The sequence below is a fragment of the Chamaea fasciata genome, unplaced genomic scaffold, assembly GCF_029207755.1.
Source record: "Chamaea fasciata isolate MVZ Bird 193981 ecotype frontalis unplaced genomic scaffold, bChaFas1.0.hap1 SCAF_7, whole genome shotgun sequence".
NCBI classification, from domain to species: domain Eukaryota; kingdom Metazoa; phylum Chordata; class Aves; order Passeriformes; family Sylviidae; genus Chamaea; species Chamaea fasciata.
This window is the reverse complement of record NW_027094092.1, coordinates 6,324,662-6,348,938: the sequence shown is the minus strand read 5'-3', so window position 1 is coordinate 6,348,938 and position 24,277 is coordinate 6,324,662. Positions and strand designations below refer to the sequence as shown.

At 42.2% G+C, this 24,277-nt stretch overlaps 1 protein-coding gene across 1 annotated transcript in view; it reads left to right on the top strand.

Annotated features, from left to right (window-relative positions):
- The first annotated feature begins 12,133 nt into the window (after nt 1-12,133).
- The window catches only part of ABTB2 (ankyrin repeat and BTB domain containing 2), a 111,248-nt gene continuing 99,104 nt past the window's right edge, over nt 12,134-24,277 (top strand). The window contains exon 1 of the mRNA XM_066187294.1: nt 12,134-13,213. Coding sequence (XP_066043391.1) covers nt 12,352-13,213 — 862 coding nt within the window. The 5' untranslated portion in view covers nt 12,134-12,351. The remainder of the gene's footprint in view (nt 13,214-24,277) is intronic.

The following is a 24,277-nucleotide window of genomic DNA, read 5'->3' as shown; positions in this document are numbered from 1 at the left end:
ATGAATTGTGAAATAAAGGCAGTTTTAAGAATCTGCTTTATTCTAGAAGATGGATGTAGCTATCTCTTGGGGTGCCATATTTAAGAGGAATAACAACCATTGAGGTTTGTCCTTTGAGATAGTGGCAAATAGAGCCCAGGGAATAATTAATCCTAGAGCACCAGCACACTAATTAGTATTGCTGGAATTGATAGGACTTTCAGTACCTTTGAAAATCTGTTTTTATTTTGATGTGAATATTTTAGCCTTCTTTTTTCACTTTAAGTAGCTGCCATTCTCAGTCTGCTTTCCATCATAATAGGAGACATTTAAGGATGGAAGAGTGGCAAAAAGTAAACCACCTGCTTAAACATCTTCATTCTGACGACATGAAAGGCTACAAAAAAATATTAGATAAATATAAAATAACCCTTCCAGCCCGGACTAATTGATCCAGCCCAGTGCCTGCCATCTGGCCAGCAGTTTGTTGGTGCCCTTTGCCCCAGCTCTCAGCATTTGATTTCCTGTTCCAGTTATTGCCTAAAAGCAATTAGTTCTAGATCATTATGAGTTGCAAAGATGGCCCCTGTTTTGTTTAACATTTACACAACTGCCAGGGACCTGCTTCTGAATGAGAGTCCTCAGCAAGCCCTTGGCTGTTTTGACCACAGGTAGGTGCATGGAAAACAAATGGTGGATTTTTTTTCCTGCTCTTTAAGCCCAAGTTCTCTTCTTGATCTCATTTTTCTGTTCACAGAAAATTCAGTGCCTCAAAGAGGTAAATTGGAATTATGGGAGCTCAAAATATACGAAAAAAGCGCAAAATAATCCCAGAATTACAGTATCTTTAGTTACACATTGAGTCCATTTTTTACACATTGTAAAGGCTGCCAGCTTTTTATGTGTTTGAAGAGCTGTGTTTCTAAAATGTTTGTCTTCTTTACAAAAGTTTTGACCTATCATGGAAATTATTAGTGTGTTTTGGGTTTCTTTTTTTCCCTGGAGGTTGATGCTAAGCTACCAGGTTAATTGACATGTTTCTTTCCAGCTCCTAATTGCTACCTGCACCCTGGCCGGACGTTTCCAAGATATTTACAAGAGGTTTACAAGCCCTTTACACTGCCAAGAAACTTATGATGTAGGAATAAAAATGAAATACAGATCATAACTTCCAAACCACCAAACTCATAAACACACTAAACCCTCCTGCACAGATCTACTGGGATCTATCGGCATTCCTACCCAGCTTTGGTTGCATTTCCTCTTTTCCTTGGATTAAGGGCAGTGGTTGAACAGCACAACAGGGTCTTGACCTTTAACATGGACTTCCAAACAATTTTAAGAGGAATATGCATTTTTCACTTTGTTTTTTCCAATACTTTTGGTCTAAAAATATTTGATAAATTTTTACAGCTACTAGAAAGAGCACTACATCATATTAAGCCCAGAAATTTGGCCTAGTTTTGACTATAACTTTTGATTTCCCTGGAGTGAAAACAACTCTTTTTCAGTAGTCCTCTGATTATATTATTTGAGAAGGTTCCTCTTTTTTTTTTTTTTTTTTCTTCTTAATATCGTGGAGGGGTTCTTTACTTCTTTTCACAAAGTGCTAATTCCTCTTCAGTTTGGTGTTTTTATCCATACATATTCCTGAAACTGAAAATAAGTTTCAAGATATGGAAGGCTGAGTTATCTTGTTTTTCTGCCTGCATGACAGATTCCTGAGGCTTTTCACTGTCTTCTTCCACAATGATGGTTTCCTCCTTTTCCTCCTCACCACTCCTAGGGATTGCAACCAATATTTTGCATCCCATCGTACTTGAGAATTATTTTTAAGTGGCGAATTATTTTACCCTGTGGACTGGAGGCAGACCTGGTCTATCCCCCTCTATTTTGATACTTTTGAACAGGGAGCTTTTGCTATGATCCATAATGACTTATCCTACAATATCCACACTCTATTCTTCATTTAATTTAATGCTTTTGTCCAATTCTGATACATTCTGACTCACCATTTTATTGAGTGCTGATGGGTCCTGGCACCAGCCCCACTTTTACTGAATCATCCAGACTGTTTCTATATTTTTGGGGGGTTGGTGTCTGGCTGTTCAATGCACAGAACACTACAGAGCACTGTGACTCTTCCATCACAGGTGATGTGTCCCGGGAATTCTTTCCCAATGACACAAGCAAGGGGAAAAAAAAGGGAGTTGGTCATCATCTCCCCATTGCTTCCAGCATGTGTTTCATCCTGACTGGCAATAACAAATTGGCCTGTGTCAGCCACCTCCTTGTTGGAAGAATATTCCTGGGTTATGTGATAACAAGCAGCCCTGTGTCATAACTGGAATTAGGGATCCGAGGAGGTGGATGGTGTTATGTTTATTCAGGCTGCACATTGACAAGGTGGTTCCTTAGCCAGCAGTGCTAATTAACAACATGTGCTTGTACTGAGCTGACAGTTAGGTTAGAAACCTTGCTTCCCTAATGTTTTTTTTCCCCAGGATTTTACTTCTTGAGATTGGAATTACAGCTCTTCTGCTGTAGCAAAACCATGGCAGGATACACATTCTGCATCTTCACAAGATGGGTGAGATGGCAAAGGGTTGTTCATTCACATAAAAACTGGGAAGGAACATGTTGGAAAAGTGTGACCAGTGCATTATGGAAGGTGCTTTCTGACCAACATATTCACTTAGAAAGTTTCCATTAATTACTACACTCACTTGGCAATAAATGTCCAGCTACAAATTCCTGCTCTCAACATACCGAGATTAAATCTTCTCACTGAAAAAGTTTTCTAAAGTTTTTAATAAGGGTAATATAATTTTGTAATAAATACTAGAATAGTGTTACAATACTATACAGAATAAAAAGATTTCTTTGAAACCCTTTTACAGATTCTTGATTTTTCCTTTATCTCAAACTTTCCTGTTTTAGTGGCCTACTAGTGGTACAAAGCTTGGGTTTCTGACTTGTTTTTCTTTTTTAAAAAGCCAATATTAATGGTCATTCTGGGTGAATTATATCACACTTTTCACATAGGATTTATAAATTTTAGATATAACTTAAAATTTCAGCCCAATTTTGGGCAACCACTCATTTATTTACTAAATTAGAATTATATGCTGCTATTGGTTCTGAGGTATTTAAACAATATGAAATATACCTCAAACTGAAATATTTATAGCATTCTACTGTAGGTTTCTTTGCAGGTAGGCAAAGTTTTCTGGTTTTTAGTAGAAAGGGTGAAAAAACTCCTGAGTTTACCAGAGAAATCAGAGATAAGATTAAGAGTCATAAAGAAAAAGGTAAGAAGTTCTTAGCAAAAAGAGAATTCTGGAATTAAAGATATTTTGTTGTGGGTTTCCCCCTTATTCTCACATTCGGCTTTTTTTTTTTTTAGGAATTATTTTGTTGCTGGAAATACTGATTCACTGTAGGTTGTTTTGTTGTTGTTGTGGGGTTTTTTGTTTGGTTTTTTTTCCCCACAAACATGCTTGAGCTTTACATTATACATGCCAATTCAAAGTGAGGCACCTGAAGCCTCACAGTGTTTTTGATCTGCTCTTCAGTGGGAGCAGGGTGGAAACAAACAGTGGCAAAGTTTCACTACCACGCTACACTTCCCTCTGCGGAAAAATCTCTGCAACAGTGCTGAGTCCGGCTTGCCAGTGAAGAGGCAAGGATGCTCCCCCTTCCGGAGGCTTTAGGCTAAGGATGAGGAAAGAATGCAGATTTGTATTTTGAATTTTATAAACAAAGTCGGCGGCTTTGCGACCACGGAGTCGGGATGTTACCCTGGACTTCCTGCTCTCTCCGTGTGCGAGGTGCCGCACACGCCGGTCCCTCTGTGAGGCAAGGACCGTGTGACAGTGTCACACCGTGGGGACAGGATCACCTGTGCCGCGCAGGCAGCGCCTCACCCGCATCCCCATCCCAGGAGGAGTGACAGACAGCCCTCGTTCATACGGCTGTGCCTGCAGCATCCCGCATTTTGCTCCTTTGGGAGCTCCCACACGTTTGACGGACAACCCGGAGCAGTTTACATGCGGCGCTGTTGCGGCATTGCGGCCTCAAGAGGGAGGCAGCGGGTTACGTGGCACGGCAAAGCTGCTAATCCTGTTCGGGATTCCTTGGGAAAATAAAGGTTTAAGCACGACCAGGAGGAAGCAGAATTTAGGCGCAGCCGGTGGAGATTATGATGGAGTAGTAGCTAGGAAGCTGCTGCTACATTTGGCGTATTTCAGCAGCACAACAAACACTGCAGCTGTTGTCCGATGGTTCTGAATGATCCTAGGCAAGGCAGATGTGGGGTCTGACCCTGAATGTTCTCAGTAATTTCTCTTCAATTCTTTTCAGCGCTGTTTGCCATTGTAAATAACCACTCATCTCAGCATATCCTGATCAGCTTTGGGACATCCACTTCACAGCACTCTTAGAGGGTAGTACTTTATTTGGCTTCCTGACAACTTCCTGGCTGCTCAGGGTTCTGAAAAATACAACATTTAGCTTTAATTCTTTCTCTGTGGCTGTTATTTCCATTGGCTTTGTAATCACAGTGACAGAGTCTTGATAATGTTCGTGTCAATACTGTGTCCCTGGCTAATAGGGGAGAGCTGAGGATATGAACATTGTTTCAGGAAACATGACACACATCCGTTGCAATTGATACACGTAATTTGCTCTATCAATTGCCTCATGAGACAGATTGATATTACAGCCAGTGAATGGCTGTAGTAATAAGTGCAATTTTGACATGAAATTCTTCCAAATGTGTATTTTGGCACAGAGGACGGCAGCAGGTTTCCACACAGATGTGATATAGCAGTGGAGCCTGTGACTCAGATAACTGAGATTATGTCAAGTGCCTCCAAAGAGTTATTTTACACTGGTAGCTATCATACACAGACTTGGCAGGCTTGGTGTTAGAGCTAAGGATCTGGGTGACTGGCGAAGTTTATCCTGCTGTAACTTCATAGCTGGATGTTGTAAATTAGAAGCTGTTAAATTCTGAAGAACAACATCATTGTGTGCAGCTATTTGGTAATGCCTGATGGCTCTCAGAATGTTCTGGTTGTTTGATTCCTGCATTAGAAAGAAAATGCAGGTACTGTAAAATTGTAATTAACAGTAAGAGTGAAATGAGAAGAGGAGTGGGAAAAGAGGCCTCAGTAAGGTTCAGTAGACCCTTCATCTTGAATATTGTTGTGTGATGAATATTCTTTTACTCCCTTCATTTGATCTGGCTCCAGGTAAAATATAATTCACCCTGATAAAATTTCTGATAGTGATTGGAACTGTACCAAGTTTTTATCCAGGAATGTAATGCATTCTAGTCTAATCTTTCTTATTCTGACAGTTTTCTCCACCCTTTGTCATCACAATCATTTTATTGGGCAAAATAATCCAATATAGATCCATCATTTTTATGTAATTCCATAATCTTTCCAAATAAGGCCTACTATAACACTTGCTCAATTGTCCAGTGCACTTAAAATTTTAAAAAGCATTTTTATATCACCTCTTGTCTTCATTCACTCCAAATTTCAGGACAGAAATGTTCAATGCTTGTTGAGGATTACATTTTAAATAAGGTAAAATGTCATTGGTTGTTTCTGAGATTAGTTTACTTTTCCTACTTCAAATTTTTTTTCAAAAAACACCCATGGAATAAATACATTACAAGTGAAACAGCTGCTGGTGACGGAGGCTCTTTCCTGCATCTAAAAACTATAGGAAGCATCCTCAGTACTACTTTCATTCTTAGAAAGTGTTTGATTTAAAGATGCCTTAACCTGTACAATATGTGCTGAATTGAGAGAGACTGAAAACAAAATGAACCATAAATGTTTAAAGATCCGGGAATTCACCAGCAGTGCTGAAAGTTTGTGAGGAGACTTACTGCAAATGTAGGCAGACTTATAAAAGGGGAAGATGTGTTGAAAATAGTTCCTCTGTCCTTTGCAGTGGAAAGAGCAGGATTCATGGAATCCTTCTGATGGTTAGAAGGCACCTCTGGAGATCACCTAATCCAGCCCACAAAGCAGGGTCAGCTAAAGCAGCTTGTCCAGGATTGTGTCCAGTTGAGTTTTGAATATCTCTGACTATGGAGATTCCACAACCTCCCTGGGAAAGCTGTTCCAGGTTTTCACCTGTTTCACCTGTCCCAGTGTTTTACCACCCTCACAGTAAAAGGTGGCAGGGTTAAACTTTAAATGGAATATTTTGTATTTCAGTTTGGGCCTACTGCTTCTTGTTCTTTCCCTGGACACCACTAAGAAGAGTCCACCTGTCTTTTTCCTTTTTTTTTTTTAAATTCATCAGGTGTTTATAGACAGAGATACTGTCCCACCGGCTCCAGAATGAACAGTCCCAGCCTCTCAGCCTCTCAAATGACAGAAACTCCCATCTCTTAATCATCTTTGTGTCCCTTTGATGGACTAACTCCAGTTTGTCTGCACCTTTCTTGTACTGGAAAACCCAGAGCTGGACTCTGACTTCATCCAAGTCTCATCAGAGCTGAGCAGGGAGGATCACCTCCTCCACCTGCTGGCAGTGCTTTTCCTGGGACGCTGCTGGCTTTCATTGCCACGAAGATGTATTCCCAGCTCACAATCAACTTGTTTTCCAACAGGTCTTTTTATCCAAAGTTGTTTTCCACTTAGATTTGAAAGGAGACAATTATCCAGGCAAAAATTCATCAATTTGTCAATGAGGATGTTGCAGGAGCCAGTGTCAAAATCCTTGCTGTGGTGAAGGTAATATCAACTACCCTTCCCTCATCCATCATATCACTGATGTCATCATGGAAGGCTGCCAGATTAGTTAGGCATCACTTCCCCTTCATAAATCAATGGATAATGGATTGAGACCAGCCTGGGAAAGACTTGGGGGTGTTGGTTGATGAGAAGCTTAACAAGACCCAGCAACACACACTTGCAATCCAGAAAGAAAACTGCATCCTGCATCAAATATTTGGAATTTATTCTTCCCTGTGAGGGTGCTGACACACAGGCACAGGTTGCCCAGAGATGTTGTGGAATCCCAATTCCTGGGAGGCTTCAAAGGCCAGGTTGGATGGGGCTTGGAGCAACCTGGTCTAGTGGGAGGTGTCCCTGCCCATGGCAGGGGGGAAGGAAGTAAGTGGAAGGTCCTTCCAATCCAAACTCTGTGATTCCAAGTCACCTTTTTGCCCTTAATGCTTTCCAGGCTTATTTGTTCCATCCCTTTCCCAAGGATAAAGGTGATGCTGACCAGTTTGTACCTGACTGGTACCTGACCAGTTTGCCTTGAAAGATCTCTGAAGAATTTGTCTGTACAGCAGCAGAAAACAAATTATTTGTTCGTTTTGGGCATCTGATATACTTGTGCATGGAGATTTACTCCAAATTTACTTATCACTCCAATTATATCTACTACAAAAGGCAGCTCTTGAGTGTTGAAAAGATATTCTTAATAGATTCTCACTACTTCTTATGCTTTTCATACCTGAAAATGTGTGTCAGAAGCAGGCTGTAATATAAAATCTTCAGCAATTAAAGTTTTTTAAATGGTCTTGCTTAACAGTCACTATTAGTCATGATAGACATGACCCCTTCTTTCTTGACAGTACTAATTTTGAGAAGCTCTGCCTTATCTGTCATTATAAATAACAGTAAAGCTGATCTGGGCTGATTTCTTATGCTAAGCAAATTTAAGTTCCTGATCTTATTTAAATAGAAATTATGTTTTAATTGACAGCCTAAGGATACGAGTGAGGCAAGTTATGTAAGGACAAGAAATGTCTTTTATTAGACTAAATAGTAGAGTAGGAAAAAAATGTGGCAAGATTTGTTAAGCAGGAGTGTTTCTCTTGATGGGAGTTGTTAATAGCAAAATGTAGTTTTAGGCTATGCTAAATCACAGATAAAACCAAGGCAGGGAGAAGGTAGATGTCCATTTATTATTAACAGCCTGAAGATTTGTTCAGCACACTCTCTGATTTCAGTGACTTCTAACCATCTGAAAAGTTTACACAAGGGACAGTATTATTCCTACAATTCTACATTCATGAGATTCTATGTTCTCTTTTTAAATTTTAATTAGTGCTATCAAGTAGATTTACCCAAATTACCAATCAAGACATACTGAAAGGTAAGTATTGTAACCTTGGCAAAGGCCATTTTGCACAAAATGAATGGGGGAAGAATTTGAATTATTATACATCAAATAAAGTTTCTCTCCAACTGGAAAGATACAGGAATCTGGCAGTGGTGAGGTCAGCAGGGAGTATTTGGTCATTCCAAATACTGGACCAGCAACTCCATTTAGACAGTAAATTGAGGGCTGGATGGGATTTTGCTGCATGGTAGAAAACACATCAGATGAACATTTTCTCTCCATCACTGGTGCTTTGAAAATATGCAAAATGAATTCTCTTAGCACCTTCCCCCCCCCCCCCCCTTTAATTAGACTTGATATGTGATTCACCTGTTCTAGTCATGCTTCATCTCTGCTCCCCCCACATCTCCTGCTGTCTGGGCTCACACTGATTTTCAGGTATCAGAGATCAGCAATCTTTGTTTATTAACAAAAATAGTTCTGAATCTTGCAGATAAAATGCAGTCTAATGAAGCAGCTACACAAGGAAAATGCCATTAGCATGTGTTCAAAACAGAGGCAGCAGCTTGAGAAGGAAATTTCCAGCAACATCCATGGAAGCCCGGCCAGCTGTTGAGTCTTTGGGCTCATTAACACTCCCTCCCACAACTGCTTTAAATAAGATTTGGTAAAGGGCTCTTCTGTTTTTGGTACTGCTCTGAGGGGTTGGTTGCCCCATTCAAGCAGCTTCTTTGAGGGTTCTGTTAAGGCTGGTTGTGGGTTTGTTTTTTTTTTTTTCCTTCTTTTCCTGTTGGAAATTCTTGAGTCTTCTTTGCTTCAAGCGCGTAAAATAAGCTTATGTGGGACCTAGAAGTAAGGGATGTTTATGCTGCTCAATACCAAATATATGAATGTTATTCCCTAGAAATTCACTGAACTTTGTGGCTTGAACAGTAATAGGTCAATCTCAATATTGGTTACTTTAAAAAAGTATTGATTTGGCGTCTTTGGTACAGATTAGGTTTACGGGGATTTTACATTTGCTTTGACTGCTGTAGTTCCTTAAAGCAAGTGTATATTTTTAAAATAGGTTTGCTATTTATCCTGTTACTTTTTGTGTATCTGAGAATGTAAAGGTTTTTTATTTCTAATTAATTCTGGTGTACTTTAAATAAAAGTTTGAAAACCCTGTAGTTTATCACAGCTAGAAAAACTCATGTCTGAACCCTTTATATGAAGGAAAATGAAGCTTCCAGAGTCCCATGTTTTTGTTTATTATGGAACTTCCACTGTTATGTGTTTTATGTGTTTTGTTTATGTTCCTGGAAGTCTTCTGGTGCTTTCTACTTTAACACTAATTTTAGTAAGAAATGATTATGAGAAAATCTGTCCGTGGAAAGTTGACTTTTATTGTGTGAAAATAACTTGGGATTCCTGTTGGCTCCATTTGAAACATATGCAAACAAACAAGCTGAGTACTTATTGTGCCTTATAAATCAAGGAATGCTAAGTTGCTTCTATGGGTGTTTTGATGTATGACCTGCTGTCATTATTTGGCTCAACATCTTGGAGTTTGAGGTTTAAATCTTCTGTAAGGAAAATCCTTTTCATTCGGGGGATGCTTCTCTTCTAAAGTTTTTTTTCCCTGTGGAAAAGGCTGGTGATAACTTTGCAGCAGAAGGAGAAAAGGATTTATCTGGCAAAGTTTTTTCTTTTATAAATAAATACTACAATGAAAAAACACTGAGGGAAGTGGGAAGGCAGACACTGCTTGTTAAACCAGATAATTTTTGGTGTTGTTAAATTAGATGGAATAGCAGGAATAACAAACTGTGTGGGAGTATGGGAGAAGTGTGATAAAGGGAAGGAACAGAAGTGGTACGTTTTAAGTGCTTGCACAGCTGCATTTTTCCAAAATAATGTCAAGTTCCTATTTGCCAACCGTGTAGCAATTCTCTGTGTCAATTTAGCCTTGCTTTTGTGATTGAAATGAGTCCTAGGAGACAAAACAGGATGAGTTTTAGAGACAGCTTTTGCAAAGAGGCATCACAAAACAAAGCACGAAGGATTTCTGGTGAGAGAGGCCAGCTCTGTTGCCTTTTTTGCCCCATTCCCATTCTTGCAGTGATCCTTGTGAAGACACAAGTCTTCTGTGCACGATCTTAGAGGAACTAACAGGGAATAAAATAAATACCCTGGTTTTGAGGAGGCACCACATGTTCACCCACCAAAAGTCTTGCTTAAGAGGTCTGTAGTAGTCCATGGCACCCTAAGATTGGGGGTTAAATACAGATGTAAGAAAAAAGATGATAATTTTTTATAAGGAAGTGTATTGATTGAACACATGAGACTTAAAACTGGGTGCTTTGAATCAGTCTTGCCTTGTCTCACATTTAGGGACCTATTTACCATGTCTACTGTCAGTTTTGTATTGTCAGCTCTTAAAAATATACCCTAAAAAAATACACCAAAATATCAGAGTTAGCTTTGATCTGTAAAATAGCACCTGAGCAAGGCATCAGTTCTGCAGTAAAAATACCAATTTCTGAGCTGACAGTGGAGCACAAATGAGGTGCTGAGGTGTTAAGATTTCCAAATAAATTGGAATTACTTTGAGAGAATTAGGTCTGGTTTTGTTAGACAACTTTTGCTTTGTGTTTGTGGTATCATGGGGAGAAGCTATGAAAAAGCTGAGAGCTGCATTACAGTTGGACTTCAATATAAGGAAGATAAAAGATGATTTTATGTTTAAAAAATGTATCAGTTTTGGGGTTCAGCTGGTGAAGTTAGGACACCTCGTTAAATATTTTGGCTTTTAGCATAAACTGAAGCGGCTTCACCCTGTGAGCAGAACTGCATAAATAAAATAGATGAGTTTTCAAGTATTTATTTCATGCATAATAGCTATAATACTTTTTAATTGATACTAACTAATATATATACTGCAGTATAAAAAGACAAAGGGATCTCCTGTAAGGTATTGCAGTTTTGAAGCAGAAAATCTCTTTCCTGTATCATCTAAACCATCCCTCTGTCAGTTAAAAAATGTTCCCCCTTTTCCTATTGCAACAGGCCCTTCGGAAAAGTTTGTCCTCTTGGTGCAAAGACAATTTGTCATTTTGGACGTAATTCTGGAAATCCAGGTATTGAAGCTGATAATAGTTGGAAACTGTATCTTGTAAGGAACATTACCGGGGAAAAGAGTTTTTTGGTGTTTTTTTTTTTTTAGTCTGTAGTTAAGGGCTGTGTAAGATCTGTCTTGACAGTACTTTTTAATGTGAAAATATCCTTTGTGAGAAGTTTTGAACTTACTTTCTTTAGGCTCCTACTCATACTCTTTCACATGTATCCTACAAACAGCGAGAATATGGCAGGAATAGAGAGCAAAATTCAGAACCCGTGTGAACGATCAGATGAAAACGCAGTCTTTTGAGAAGGAGGGTTTTTACACGCTTTGTCACAGTGGCAGCATTATCAAGGACACGCACTCTCTCTCGCTTTATAGTGTTTGCCTGGATCGAGGGGCAATAAATAGCAGCGGGTTTGGGATCTGGGTGGGGGCCGCGTCTTGTAGGAAGCAGTGCAAAGCGCGTTTTAAAGTGAAATTCTGGCGATTTGGGGACGCGAGCCCAAACCAGCGAGCCTCGCAGCTCTGCGCCGCCGCTCCCCGCTGAGGCCGCGCGGGGGCGCCCTCTCCCCGCGCACCCCGGCGGGACGCGCCGGGCTCTTCCGCTCCGCGGGCGGCTCCCGGCCCGAGCTGGCCTTGGCGGGGACCCGCCGTGCCTCCAAGGCTCCTGCCGGGGGCTCCTGCCCGGGGCCGCCCGCACCATCCCCGGTCCCAGCGCCGATCCCCGCCGGCCGCCCCGGAACGGCCCCCGCGCCCCGAGCGGCGCACAGCCGCCTCCCCGCGCCCTCCCTCGCCCCGCCTCCCGCCCCGCCCCTCTCGCGTGTGATTGGCCGGGCTGTTCTCTCGCCGCCGCCGATTGGTCCTCGCCGCGCGCCTCATTTGCATGCGGTGGTGCGGAGCGCGCGGCGGAGCCGCGGCGGGGAAGTTGCGCCGGAGCCGCCGCCGAGCGCCCGTCCCGTCCCGCCGCCTCCGCGCCCTCCGCCCGGCCCCAGCGGGACATGGCTGAGCGCAGCCTCCCGCCGGGATGGAGGTAGCCGGGCCCTCGGGGAGGGCTCCTGCCCGCTGCGCTGCCAGTCCTGCCGCGCTGCCCGGGGCTCTCTAGGGATCTGCCCCAGCCTCACCTTTCGCTCTTGTTCTGCCGCTTGGCTTAACCCGTCTTTCCTATGGCTGGGATATACAGCTCGACTCTGAAGACCCTGGAGGATTTAACTTTGGACTCTGGTTATGGGGCAGGAGATTCCTGCAGGTCCCTTAGTCTCTCTTCTTCCAAGTCCAACTCGCAAGCCTTCACCTCTTCTCAGCACAGAGGCAACTGGTGGTACTACTCGGGCTCCATGAACAGTAGGAATAACAGCTGGGACACCGTGAACACCGTGCTGCCGGAAGACCCAGAGGTCGCGGATATCTTCTCCAAGTGCCCTAAGCTGCCGGATCTCGAGGAGTACCCTTGGACCGATGAAGACATCGGCAGAATCCTGCGCAGAGGGAAGGGGGACGGCCAGGGCAGGGGCTTTTCGCAGGAGGCTGTCCGGCGGCTCTCGCAGCTGCTGCGGCGCGCCCTGATCAGGGTGTCCAGGGAGGCTCAGCGCCTCAGCGTCATGCACTCCAAGTGCACCCGCTTCGAGGTGCAGAGCGCCGTCAAACTCATCCAGAGCTGGGCCCTGGCCGAGAGCTGCGTCCTGGCCACTGTCAAGGCGCTCTCCCTGTACAGCATGAGCGCCGGCGATGGGCTGCGGAAAGGCAAATCCGCCCGCTGCGGCCTCACCTTCTCGGTGGGCAGGTTCTTCAGGTGGATGGTGGACACGAGGATCTCGGTGAGGATCCACGAGTACGCGGCCATCTCCTTAACCGCTTGCATGGAGAACCTGGTGGAAGAGATTAAGGCTAGGGTTTTGGCCAGCCAGAGCCCCGATGGTGGAGGGGAGATCTCGGCTGAAATCCTGGAGATGGTTATCAACAACGATGCGGAACTTTGGGGAGTGTTGCAACCTTACGAGCACCTCATCTGTGGGAAAAACGCGAATGGTAAGATCCAGCTTTTACGGTCTGTTGACCTCATACCAGCAAGCTTTACAGTAAAGTCCTCGTTCTCTGTGGGCTTGGGGTTTTTCTGGGTTTTCTTTGCATCTGGATTGCATCTTGGTCGTGGTTTGTGTGTGCGTAAAGCAGGCAGGACGGTCCTGCCCGGCAAGAATGATCTGCTCCGTTCCTGAGATGTCCCAGGTTATAAAAGGCTGTGGGAAACCAAGCCCTGTTGTCCTGACAAACATCTGACTTCCCACCAGCTGCTGTTCTGAGCTTTTTCACTCTAACTGGCGTGCAGATATGTTCTCTGTAACTCTAAGATGAAATGTGCTTTACAAGCTGCTGTCCAGAAAGTACCACTCTATCTCTCCTAACCCAAATTTATCTTACAGCGGGTATCTTGTAGTTTCATCTTAAAGATGCTGTTACCACGTACAGCCTGAAGAGGGAAGATAACATTTTTTTTTTCCTTTACGGTAGTAAAATTCACTTTTTGAGCAAAAGCTTTCAGCTTGTATACTTTTGAATTCCTTGTAATTCAGTAGAAACCCGTGGTGTCCTTTCCTGCCATAGACAAGAGCGTGTGTGTGTGTGGGATGGTGCCTCAGTGGTGAGAGCAACACAGTGTTAAGGTGCTTACCGCTGTCATTTGTTTGGAAAGCGAAGTTTCCGAACACTTAAGCAGATAAAGGAATGTTGGCATCTTCTTGCTGGAGCGAGGAGCAGTTTGGAAGGCTTAAGGCGTGACAATTGTGTTAAGGAGCTGCGCTGTTTATTTTGCATTGTCACATTGAGGAACACCATATTTTTCCATGGAAAATTCAGGGAAACGTCCAGTTTAGAGAAGTATTTTGTGTACCACCCACGGTTTCGTGACTTTTGCTGGCCTCTGTTACGGTCGACTGTTACATGCTTAACGCGTTTGTGATTTAACTCTATAAAACCAAGGGGCTTAGTCTTTCCAAAAGGGAATCTCATAGCGAGAGAAGTAAAGGAGCTGTTTTAATTTGAGGGGAAAAAAACCCTTTGGGATTGTCAGAGATGGGCTGAGTCACCTTCTCCTCCCTGGGTGCACGGAGTTCCTGCAGTTTTGCTAAACCCGAGCAATTCTGTGGCTCAGATCACGAGTAGGTAGGTGACTGCAGGGGCTTGTCCCCATTGGGTCAGCATTACTAAACATCTGCGAAATAAACGTGAAGAGCCTTTTGGATGCTCTCTCGGCTCCAGTCCAAGGCGTAGCTGTAAGTTTCAAGGTCAAATACAGACATCTACACTTCTAACTAAAAGCGCTTGTGTGATTAGAGAGGTATGAGGATGCCGTGTCTGCCAAAACACTTGTCATTCTTCGTTTGTCAGGGCAGTGTTTGTTTGCCACCAGCTCCGAGAGGAGGATTTGTTTCCCCTCCCTTGTTCCTTATTTAGGGAACCTGGAGTGGAATATTTTGGTTCTGGGAACCGGAATATACATTTCAGCTCTTCTCTGCCCAGTGCTTTTTGCTTCTTAAAGTGAAGAGCTGGACCCTCGCTCCGCTTTTTTATTTTTCAATCTACTTCTTAAGAGAAATTTCCTCGGAAAATCTGCAGTCAGTGAGTGGGTGCTGGTGTTGAATGGGAAGAAGGGTGAGTGTGCAGGGAAATTATAAATATTCAGAGCACCAAATGGTCAGTTGTGATAACACTCCCGCACAGTGGAAAGCCAAGCAGTTCCGTGGCCACAGAAGGATTGGCTTCTGTCGCCTCTTTTGTTGTTCCTGCCTTTCAGATCAATCCTGTCAATAATTGAATGCATTTTTTAAGTCTGGAAATTGAATAAAACCGCACATGAAGGCATCCTGTGATTTCCTGTGACAGTCTGTCACCAGTGTTTTACCTGACACAAGTCAGTGAATCCTCTAAATGGCTTTTCTTGCTGTTGGAAGGCCACAAATGGTTTTATATGGATGCAAAAAAGCTTGAAATATCTTCTCTATTCTTCTCCCTGTAGGAATTGTAAATGAGTAGTATTCACATCATTCTGCACAGTGCTTCCAAATGATCCTGTCTTTTACATTAATTTAAATCTGAAGTAGATCTGGCAGTGAAATAACTGGATTTATTCCTGTTTAAGGAACAGGGAAACTTGCTTTACTGTCACTTTTGTTTCTTTTATAGTAGAAACATTTAGTGGAGCACTTGTGAATTGCAAACTTGGAGGGGGGGAGTGTGTGTGTGTTGGGTTTTGTTTTATAGCCCTGAGTTTGATGTCAGAGATAAAAAGCACTTAGAGGTTCAGTTCTAGCTCCAGTCAAGCATTGTAATCCCTGGATGAAATCCATAGCTCTGTCCTATGCAGAAGATTGCTTGGGATTATCATAATGGACATTTCTGGCGTTATGATCTATTGAATGCCATTTTCATTATTAGATCAGGACAGCCTGCTGCTTTGGAGTCAAAGAAACAGTAAGTAAATACATAAATCTTCCTAAATTCTCATGAGACTGAGGTTTAGACCTGTATTTCTTCAGTGACTAATCTCCCATCAAAGACCACAGTCCAGTCACTGGTCTTGAAGCTTTGGAGGCTGAGAGAGCAATACTGTGTATTACAACAAATGTGTTTTAATCAACACCTGCTGCGTGAAGGGTAGAGTTTAAAACTCTGTAGATGCTTAGGGGGTAATTTTAATATTATTTTAAAATAAATAATAATCTGTGGCTTGCTTGTTTATTTGCCCTGTCTGTGAAGCTGTTCTTTAATCAACTTCTTTGCTGCTTCTGTGAGCCATTCTCTGCCCTCAGTGCGAGTTCTGGCTTTGTGCTTGGGACTTGGTGGCTCTGCTTTGGAAGCAGGGAAGGAATGACCTGAGCCTGTGGCCCTCACTTCTGCCAGGCTCTGGGTGTGTTAGTGCCTCCAAGGGCAAGGCCTTTTTAGGCAGAGTTCAGGTGGGATGTTGCAAAAACAATGCTGGGAAAAAAAATGAAACAAAAGCAGCAAGAAGGATAAGCCGCTACTGAACAGTGTAGTTAATGAAAGGTAAAACAAGTGTAAGTTGGAATACATGTTTTATTTTCTATTTTTACTTAAATGGAGAGATACATATATACATATGTGCAGTGGTAGAGACTGCACGCAGTGGTTTCACAGGGATTTTGAGGCACACTAATTTGGAATATTAGAGTCTATTAATTTCAGATGCTTGAGAGAGAAGTCGAAATCTGAACTTACCTTGGGAATGTGTTTCTTTTACTTGATCTGCCTGTGTTTGGTGCGTGGTTCTTTAGACTCTGAGCTGTCAGCGCAGCAAATACATTTCGATGTTCTTGCCCTGTTAATTACAGCACTTGGGCTGTACTGAACTCTCTGGTTATGGTCAGGCACTCCTGTGTCTGCCAGTCCACCTGCTGTGCTGTTTAATGCATCAGCACATCCTGGTGCTCTGGAGATAGAAGTGTTGACAGATGTTTTGCCAAAGGAAAAAAAAAAAGGAGAGGGGGAAGGGTTGGTATTTAACTTGATAATGCTGTTTCTTCATGTACCTCTTAGCCCAAACACTTGAAGTTCTCCCTGGGTGAACTAATCCACAAATGAGTCTTGTGGTTTGCTCAGCTGAAGATGAAGAAAAATAGGGTCTGAAATAATTCTACTTTGCATTTTGAGATATTTTTCTTAGAAAGGGTTGAGGGGGTAAGTGTATGACCTTTCCTCACAGTGTGAGGGAGTGGTTTGCACTCTATAAAATAAGGCCTGAATTTTCTTCTTTCTGGTACTAAATACTGATAAACCTTATCAAACATGGGCTTAGCATTTACTGTCACCAACCCTGTGTTCTTTTGGCTATGATTTTTAACCTGTGTTAGTTCACTGCACTAACACAGGTTAAAAACTATAGCCAGTTTTAACAGAGGATTTTTTAGAGCTATGCTGTGGTGAAAATTCCTTTTTATACCTATCACATGGTCTGAATTAACTCTTTTATTTCTGCATAGTCATGGTACTGTATTGAAATCCAGCATGGGGGAAAAAATAATGACATTTCAATAAGCAGAATGTCCTTTTGTTATCTGAGCTGAACAAACTGGTGTGCTCATCAAGAGCCTCATCAATTTTAATAAGCTATCAGCTCCACAAGTCTTCAGGAAAGCACTGCATGGTGGTGGAAGGGGGGGCATTTTGGGGAAAAGAGCTGCAAATGCAATCAATAAACGAAACTGAGGGGAAATACAAGGATCATATCGTGGTACAGCAGGTAGCTTGCAAATTGTTTGAGAAAAAAAATCAAATAACTCTGTCTTCTGTGTTTCTTTGTCTGAAGCAGGAGTTTGAAGCAATTTTGGGGATTCCTGGAATTTGGTAACTTATGTACACATTTCCATTTTGGGTGAGCTGACAGTAGCTGTGATCCTATTCCAACTTTGGCTTGATTCACCTCTGGACCCCCAATCTACCTTGGGTGCTTCTACTCCTACACAGCCAAGAGCTTGGATTTCTATCCACAAACCCACAGGGACAAATTCTTTAGGCCTAAATATTAGTGCTTGTACACACACATTCACCTCTCCTACAAAAACAAACCACCAGGTGCATATCTGCAGATGTTTGTGTTTTTAATTGTGCAGCTTATGTTAGAGTACAGAGCAAGTAAGGCTAACCTGCCTATTTTTTTTTCCACATTACTGTGTGTCTATAGATACATTTTAGTTACAGTAAAGGGAAACGATGATGTAATGATGCTGTCTTCAATTAATCCTTCATTCTGCTGATACTGTCCCATGGCAATAAAAATCTGTGTCCTTTCAGTAAAACTGGTTAAAGAGCAAGTGCTGAAATCCCTCTGTCTGTAATTACCAGCATTAAATGCTGCTGGTGTTTAGATTTTTAGTGGAATCAGTGTTGGTGGCAACTTAGCCCTGTGAAACAGAGGAGTTGTTTCTCTTGCAGAGAAAACTCTGTGACCTCTTTTGTAAAGGCTGAAGTCTCTTGTTACTGCCGAAGTTTGAACTGTGCAAATATTGTTTGGGTCAGGACAGAATTTTATCCCTAAGTGACAACAGGGTTCTGGTGTTTGGTTCATTGATTAATTGATTTTCCAGGTGAAAAATAAAGCTGGTTTAGCTCAAAGATTAGCAGCAAACACCAGTGCAATATCTGGGGTGCTATTACATGTTATTTTGTGTGTGTATGTCAGCAGAAAATGAGGAATGAGCTCTGAGTGTCCATATTATCAGTAATAAAATGCAGTGTGTTTGATGTACATGTCTTCTGATACCAGAATTACTGGCATTAAATTGGAGCTCTTGCAGCTGATTTTGCTGAACTGGGCCATCAGGGTGGGGTTATTTTTTCTCATGTACCCCTTCTAATTTCTTATGTGATTTGAAACTGCAAGTCACCTGATCAAGGGAGAGTTGCTGATTCTCAGTCAACTTCTGTAACTGATCTCTAGGATTATGGATATCCTCTTCTTCCTTGAGATCAGCACTCATCCAGAGCATGGACATTTTATTTATTTATTTATTTATTTTTAGCTGTTTTGCCATCTTAATCCTTGCCAGTTTGGGGTTATTCCAAAACTAACTGCGGTAGTAACAAAGGGTAATGGTGAATTTTGAATAAATTTTGTTTTGATAATGGGACTGAGATGAAACATCTTTTTACACTGAAAAATCTTGTTTGGGTAGTAATGTTATTGCAATGTTTTCATGCTGTAATAATTTGTTTCTGCTGATATACATCATGTGATTCAATTACTCCAGTTAATGGTCCATTTAGAGCTTTCTTCATCTGTTTGATTTTTCTGTCCCTTTCCCCAGCTTGGTTTTGTAATGGATGGGTCTGCAACAACTCAAAGGAAATGTTTCAGTTTATGAAGTCCTCTGTTGCAGGAAGCATAAGTAAAGTTCTGGAAATGTATATTTACAATAAACAATTCCAAGTTGCAGAGGAAGGAGGATGGGTGAGGACTCAAACACTTAATTAACTTCAGAGAGACCTGAAGCTCCAAAGTGCCTGCTTGCACTTGGGAGCTTAAACCCAAAATCTTGGTGCTGAAGTAGAAGTAAGTTGTTCAAAAACTCATTTTACAGCAATGCAAAAAAATGGAATAAGGCCAGAATTGGTATTACTGCTGTGATCTTCACTAAATTAGCCTGTTGTCCTTTCTTAAAGGCTAATGCATTTTTATGGTTTACTTTTTCTTGAGCAATTTGTCAGTTGTGCCAGCAGAATTCAACAGAAGAGGAACAGAGGCTTGTAAACACAATAAACCCCCTGGATACTCTGCAGGGCCCAGTTGATCTCGCAGCTGCCTTAATTCTCCTGAACGTTTTGGAAACAAGATGAAAATAATTCTCCATTTAAGTTTGACCTCTCACTTTGCATTTGGTCAGGGCTGAGCTTTTCCAGTCAGTGTATGTGGTACTTATTTATAAATATTTCCCATTGTTGGAGGCTCAGGATTTTGCAAACTGGACATCAAGGAAAACCTCTCTCCCTGATGAAGTTTTGCCCCACCAGTAGACAGCAGGAGGAAATGTCCATTTGCTCATGTTGGACCATGGGAATTCACACTGATGAGCAAAAGAATAAAACCAGTAATTTCTGGTGCTCCTCTTGTTTTAATGGGATTGATTTACGTGGTGTTTTGAACCTAAGTGCCTAACAGGACATTTGATTAAATCCAAACAAGCCCGAGGCAGCAGTAAATCCAGGACAGTGGTGGCTTCATGCTTTCTTCATTTACAGACTGGGGCCAAAGTACTTCAACAGAACTTTTGATTCTTTTCCATACTGAAGAGCAGCTGCGTTAAAAAAAAACCAAAACAGCAAAAAAACCTCACCAAATACACACACACACACACACACACACACATATATACATATATATGAAACTGCTGGACTTTGTTGAGAGTATGAATCAATTCAAGGGTTCCAAGTTGTGTATTTTTGTGGAATACCAGGTTGGAAGGGACCTGAAGGATCACCGTTTGACCACATGAGCGAGGACAGCCTTTGAAGTGGACTTGCCTTGTTTGCATTGCAGGACTCGTCCCAGGAAGGCAACATTAGGAAGAGGAAAGGTTTGTTGCCTTCACCCCCAACACAGCCAGACTTGCCTTTGGCCCTGGGTCACAAGCCAGGCAGGATCTGTGAGCTCAGCCTGGCCCTTGGGAAGGGTTTGGATGCAGCAGGTGACCTGGTGAGCTTGGCAGGGCAGCAAGGAGAAGCCAGCGATGGGCAGGGCACGGCCGAGATGGATTTGTCAAGCCCTGATTCAGGTGTCTGCCTGCAGCCTGCCAGGGTGGAGGTTGCACTTCTGTGAGCTTGGGAGATGTGGGATAGAATTAATAGAGTGGAAGTAACTTCTGAGGAAAGGGGATGATGTGGCTGCTGCGCTCTTCAGGATGGGATGCTAAAGATTAAAGTTAAATGGAATTCTGAGCTATAAAATCCTTGTCTGTTAAGTTGTCACTTGTTATGTGGTACTTGCAGGTGAAAATCTCTTAGAATTGTAACCTTCTTCTTCTTCATCTGCTCCAAGCCTGTTCCTTAATGATGTGATTCCTAGTCCAGCTGGTACTGTTTGATGATGCCCCTCCTTTGTGGGGCAGAAGTTTGGATTGGTCTTTGCTGTGGTTTTACGTGAAACATTTCTCTGAAATTGGCCCTCAGCAGAGCCGAGGTGCTGGGCTGCAGCCTGGGAGCATCATTAAATCGGGTCTCAGGGATTGTTTGGTGCTCTTTGTGTGGCTTTGACCCAGACACACAAAGGTTAGTTGTACACCTGAGCACTTGTCAGTCTTGTTCTGGTTGTTTAATTATTCCACCTGGATTGTCTCTTTTTTAAAGCCTTTTTAATGTTCATATCATGTTGTACTTGACCTGCTTCGAGTCTGAATTGAGCAAAATGCCAGAGCAATTTGTCATGAGGATGCATTTGGCTCTCCTGGTCCAAAAATGAAAAAGCCTTGACATAAGCGAAAAAAAGAGAGGAAAATGTGCTTAAACAATTACTGTAGTTTTTGTGTAGTGACACTAAAATGCTTGAGATTATGAAGAGTATGTGTGGTAGAACCCTGGGATAGAGACAAAGAACCAAAGCCAAGTAAACATTTCAGAGCAGCTTTTCAGTCTGTGGATGTAGATTTATGACAACTGATAAATTTGCTGTGGGGCTGTGCAAGATCAAAGTAAAAAGTTGTTTATGATATTTTGGGGATGAGAGGAAAGGAACACTACAGAAGACATAATCTGCTTGTCGTATTCTTCACTGTTTATAACATCACAGTCCATGTTGGATACTTCTGTCGCTTTAATTTCTATCCCAATCTGGAGTTTGTTGCCTGGGACCTGGAGAATAAAGAAGAAAATACAACTCTGTTTATGCTGGGACTTACACATTAAAAAGATAAGCATGTAGAGGCATAATTATCTATATTTTTTTGATCCTGTATAGCTCTGGATTTTTTCCTGATTAATTCCAACATGACAGTGAATAGATCATCTTCTAATATTTACATTTTATTGTTTGTGAATAAAGCACACTACTATTGGGAGCTGAAGGACAAGAGCTGAATATTGGCAGACAGTTAAAGTAGGGCCAGTTTTGCCTCATATTCATTCTTCAAACTGTTTCGGTTTTTGATGTTTTACTAGAATTTAGTAGAATTCAGTTTCTTGTTTGTTTTGTTTAAATGACTACTCAGTACTCCAGGCACCACTGACTCATGTCAGGTGAAAGCAGAAGCGAGGGTTTTGAGCTGCTCTTAAGCAGTTCACTCATCTTTGTCTTTGATTCCTCTTACAAATAGTTGTGAGGTTCCTTTTTTATTTCTTTTCCCAGTTGTAGCGCAATTTCCTGAGATAACACCACCGGCCTAACAAAAACCTTAGGGATGGGTGTTTGTTGTAATAATATGAGAGATAACATACAGTGCAATGTGTTTCCTCTGTGGGAGTGCATATAAGTCCTCTTTAATTGCACATTGAATTTCTGCTCTTTGGTTGAACGTTATCTTCATTCCAGCCCCCCACCCGGTTTTGTGCTCAACTTGCACTGGCGACTTTGTTTAGTCTAGAGATCATAAAAATTTCTCCCGAGCTGTAGTGATACAATTTTATTACAATCTTAGTGTGGTTTCTGGTACTTTGAAGCTGTTGTATCAATTTTATAATGTGCCTGTGGATATTTACGCTGTAGGGACAGTTGGACTTAGAGGGGAAGGAAGAAGGTGAAAAATGATAATGGTAGTTACCAGTTTATAATCGTTATTGATTAATAATAAACGGTCTCATTCTATTGCCAGTATAAAAGGACTTTTAAAGCTTGTTTTTTCCCCAGGAAGTGTTATGAAAATTTCTGTTATGCTTTGTCAGCATATGTTGAAACTTTGGCTTTTGAATGAGTATCAGCTTTATTCAAACCTGAAGTAAGATCAGAGGATTTGTCGGTGTTGTTGTCAATGACCTGCTACTGAAAGAAGCTCAGAGTCTGTGCAGGAAGTGCTGCTCACCTCGAAGTTGAACCTTGCTGAAGCCAAAGGAATCATTTCCGCTTGATTTCATAGATATTTGATCAATTTTTGCTCATCAGAAGAGACTGGATCCTTTCTGAAGCACTTGCCTGGGTTCCAAATTGCTTGGATTGAGGCCACATGTTTGTCTGAGGTGGTTTTGTTGTAATACTTTGTAATAAACTTAAGGGATTTTCACCTTGAGGTGGGAGAAGTTTTGGCTTTGGTGATCATTCCTTCCATGGAAAACCTGGATGGGGGGATTTAAAGCATCCGTGCCCTGAGGTAGTTTTGTAGCTGTGCTGGTGAGTGCAGTGCGGGTGACTGGTGTGTTTCTGTTAATATTATTCCTTTGGAAAAGTGTGTCCATCCTCCAGCTCCGTTCCTTAAGGTCAATGCCAGATGCAGAGTCTCTTAGTAAAGCCACTCAAGGAAGATTAATGCTCAACGTTTCTCCATGGAAAGCAACCTTGGAATTGTTTTTGGCACTTTTTCCCTGCGTGTGTAATTCCGTGGCTTGTGTTTTTGCAGCAGGCATGTGGAAATGCAGCTTTCACCGTAAGTTATTTTGTGAGATGATGTATAAATCCATAAATTTGGGGAGGGGGCTGTCTTGCTTTGTTTTCAAACAGTTGAGGTGTCCTGTAACCCGCTGGAATTGAGTTATAAAACTCTCTGAATTTTCTTGTACCTTCCACAGCAGTTTGAAATATTCAAAATTCTCCTGTTACGGCGTGATGATGTATATACGAGGCTGTGTGATTGTGGTTTTTCACGTTCACTGCAGAAGGCCAGAGCTCCCCTAAGGCAAGCACAATTTATAAATGAATATAATTTATTAGCATGCAGGTAACCCATGCCACACAGCCAAGACTTAGATAATTCTAAAGTTATGGCAGAAGATACCGAGCTGGCACAGGGCATTTGGCCTCGCACCATCTGCAAAGCCCGCACTCCAATTTTCTGCTGTTGCCATGGGCTGCAGACTCAGACAGGAAATCATGGTAGGGTGGGAAAGGGTCCAAAATACACACAGCCGGTATAAGGTTTGCAGTTGAAAGAGAGTTTCAGAGAACAGGCTATCTGTTCTGCTCACCAGGCAGGGCACAGTAAGGCTGCCTTGTGTGTGCGCGCGCCCGCGCGCTTTAAATGTCTTTTTATATTTTATGCGCTCATTTTTTTAAGAGCTGGAATTTTTTCCACGTAAAGTAACGTGCATAACTTCAAATGACCCATTTATATATGAGGGGCCTGATCCAGCCCTCGCTTAATTGGTTGTACTGGGCTGGAAGCGGAGGAGAAAGGAGTAACCACTTGCACCTTGGGGTACATCAGGCAGAAGAACTGCCCCTGCCTCCCCTTCCTGTGGGTTCATTTTGGGGGTTTAGTTCTGTTTTCAGGGCTCAAGGCCTGAGTTCTGTGCTCTATAAAACTCTCCTCTGTGGGAGGCTGTGGCGTATGGCCCATGAAGTGGCAGGGATGCAGAAGGTGTCGGGTTAGTGGAGCTGGGTCCCTTTCTAGCCCTGGGTGGGTCACAGGGTCAGAGTTATTAATGCATTTTCCTTGAGCTATAGGT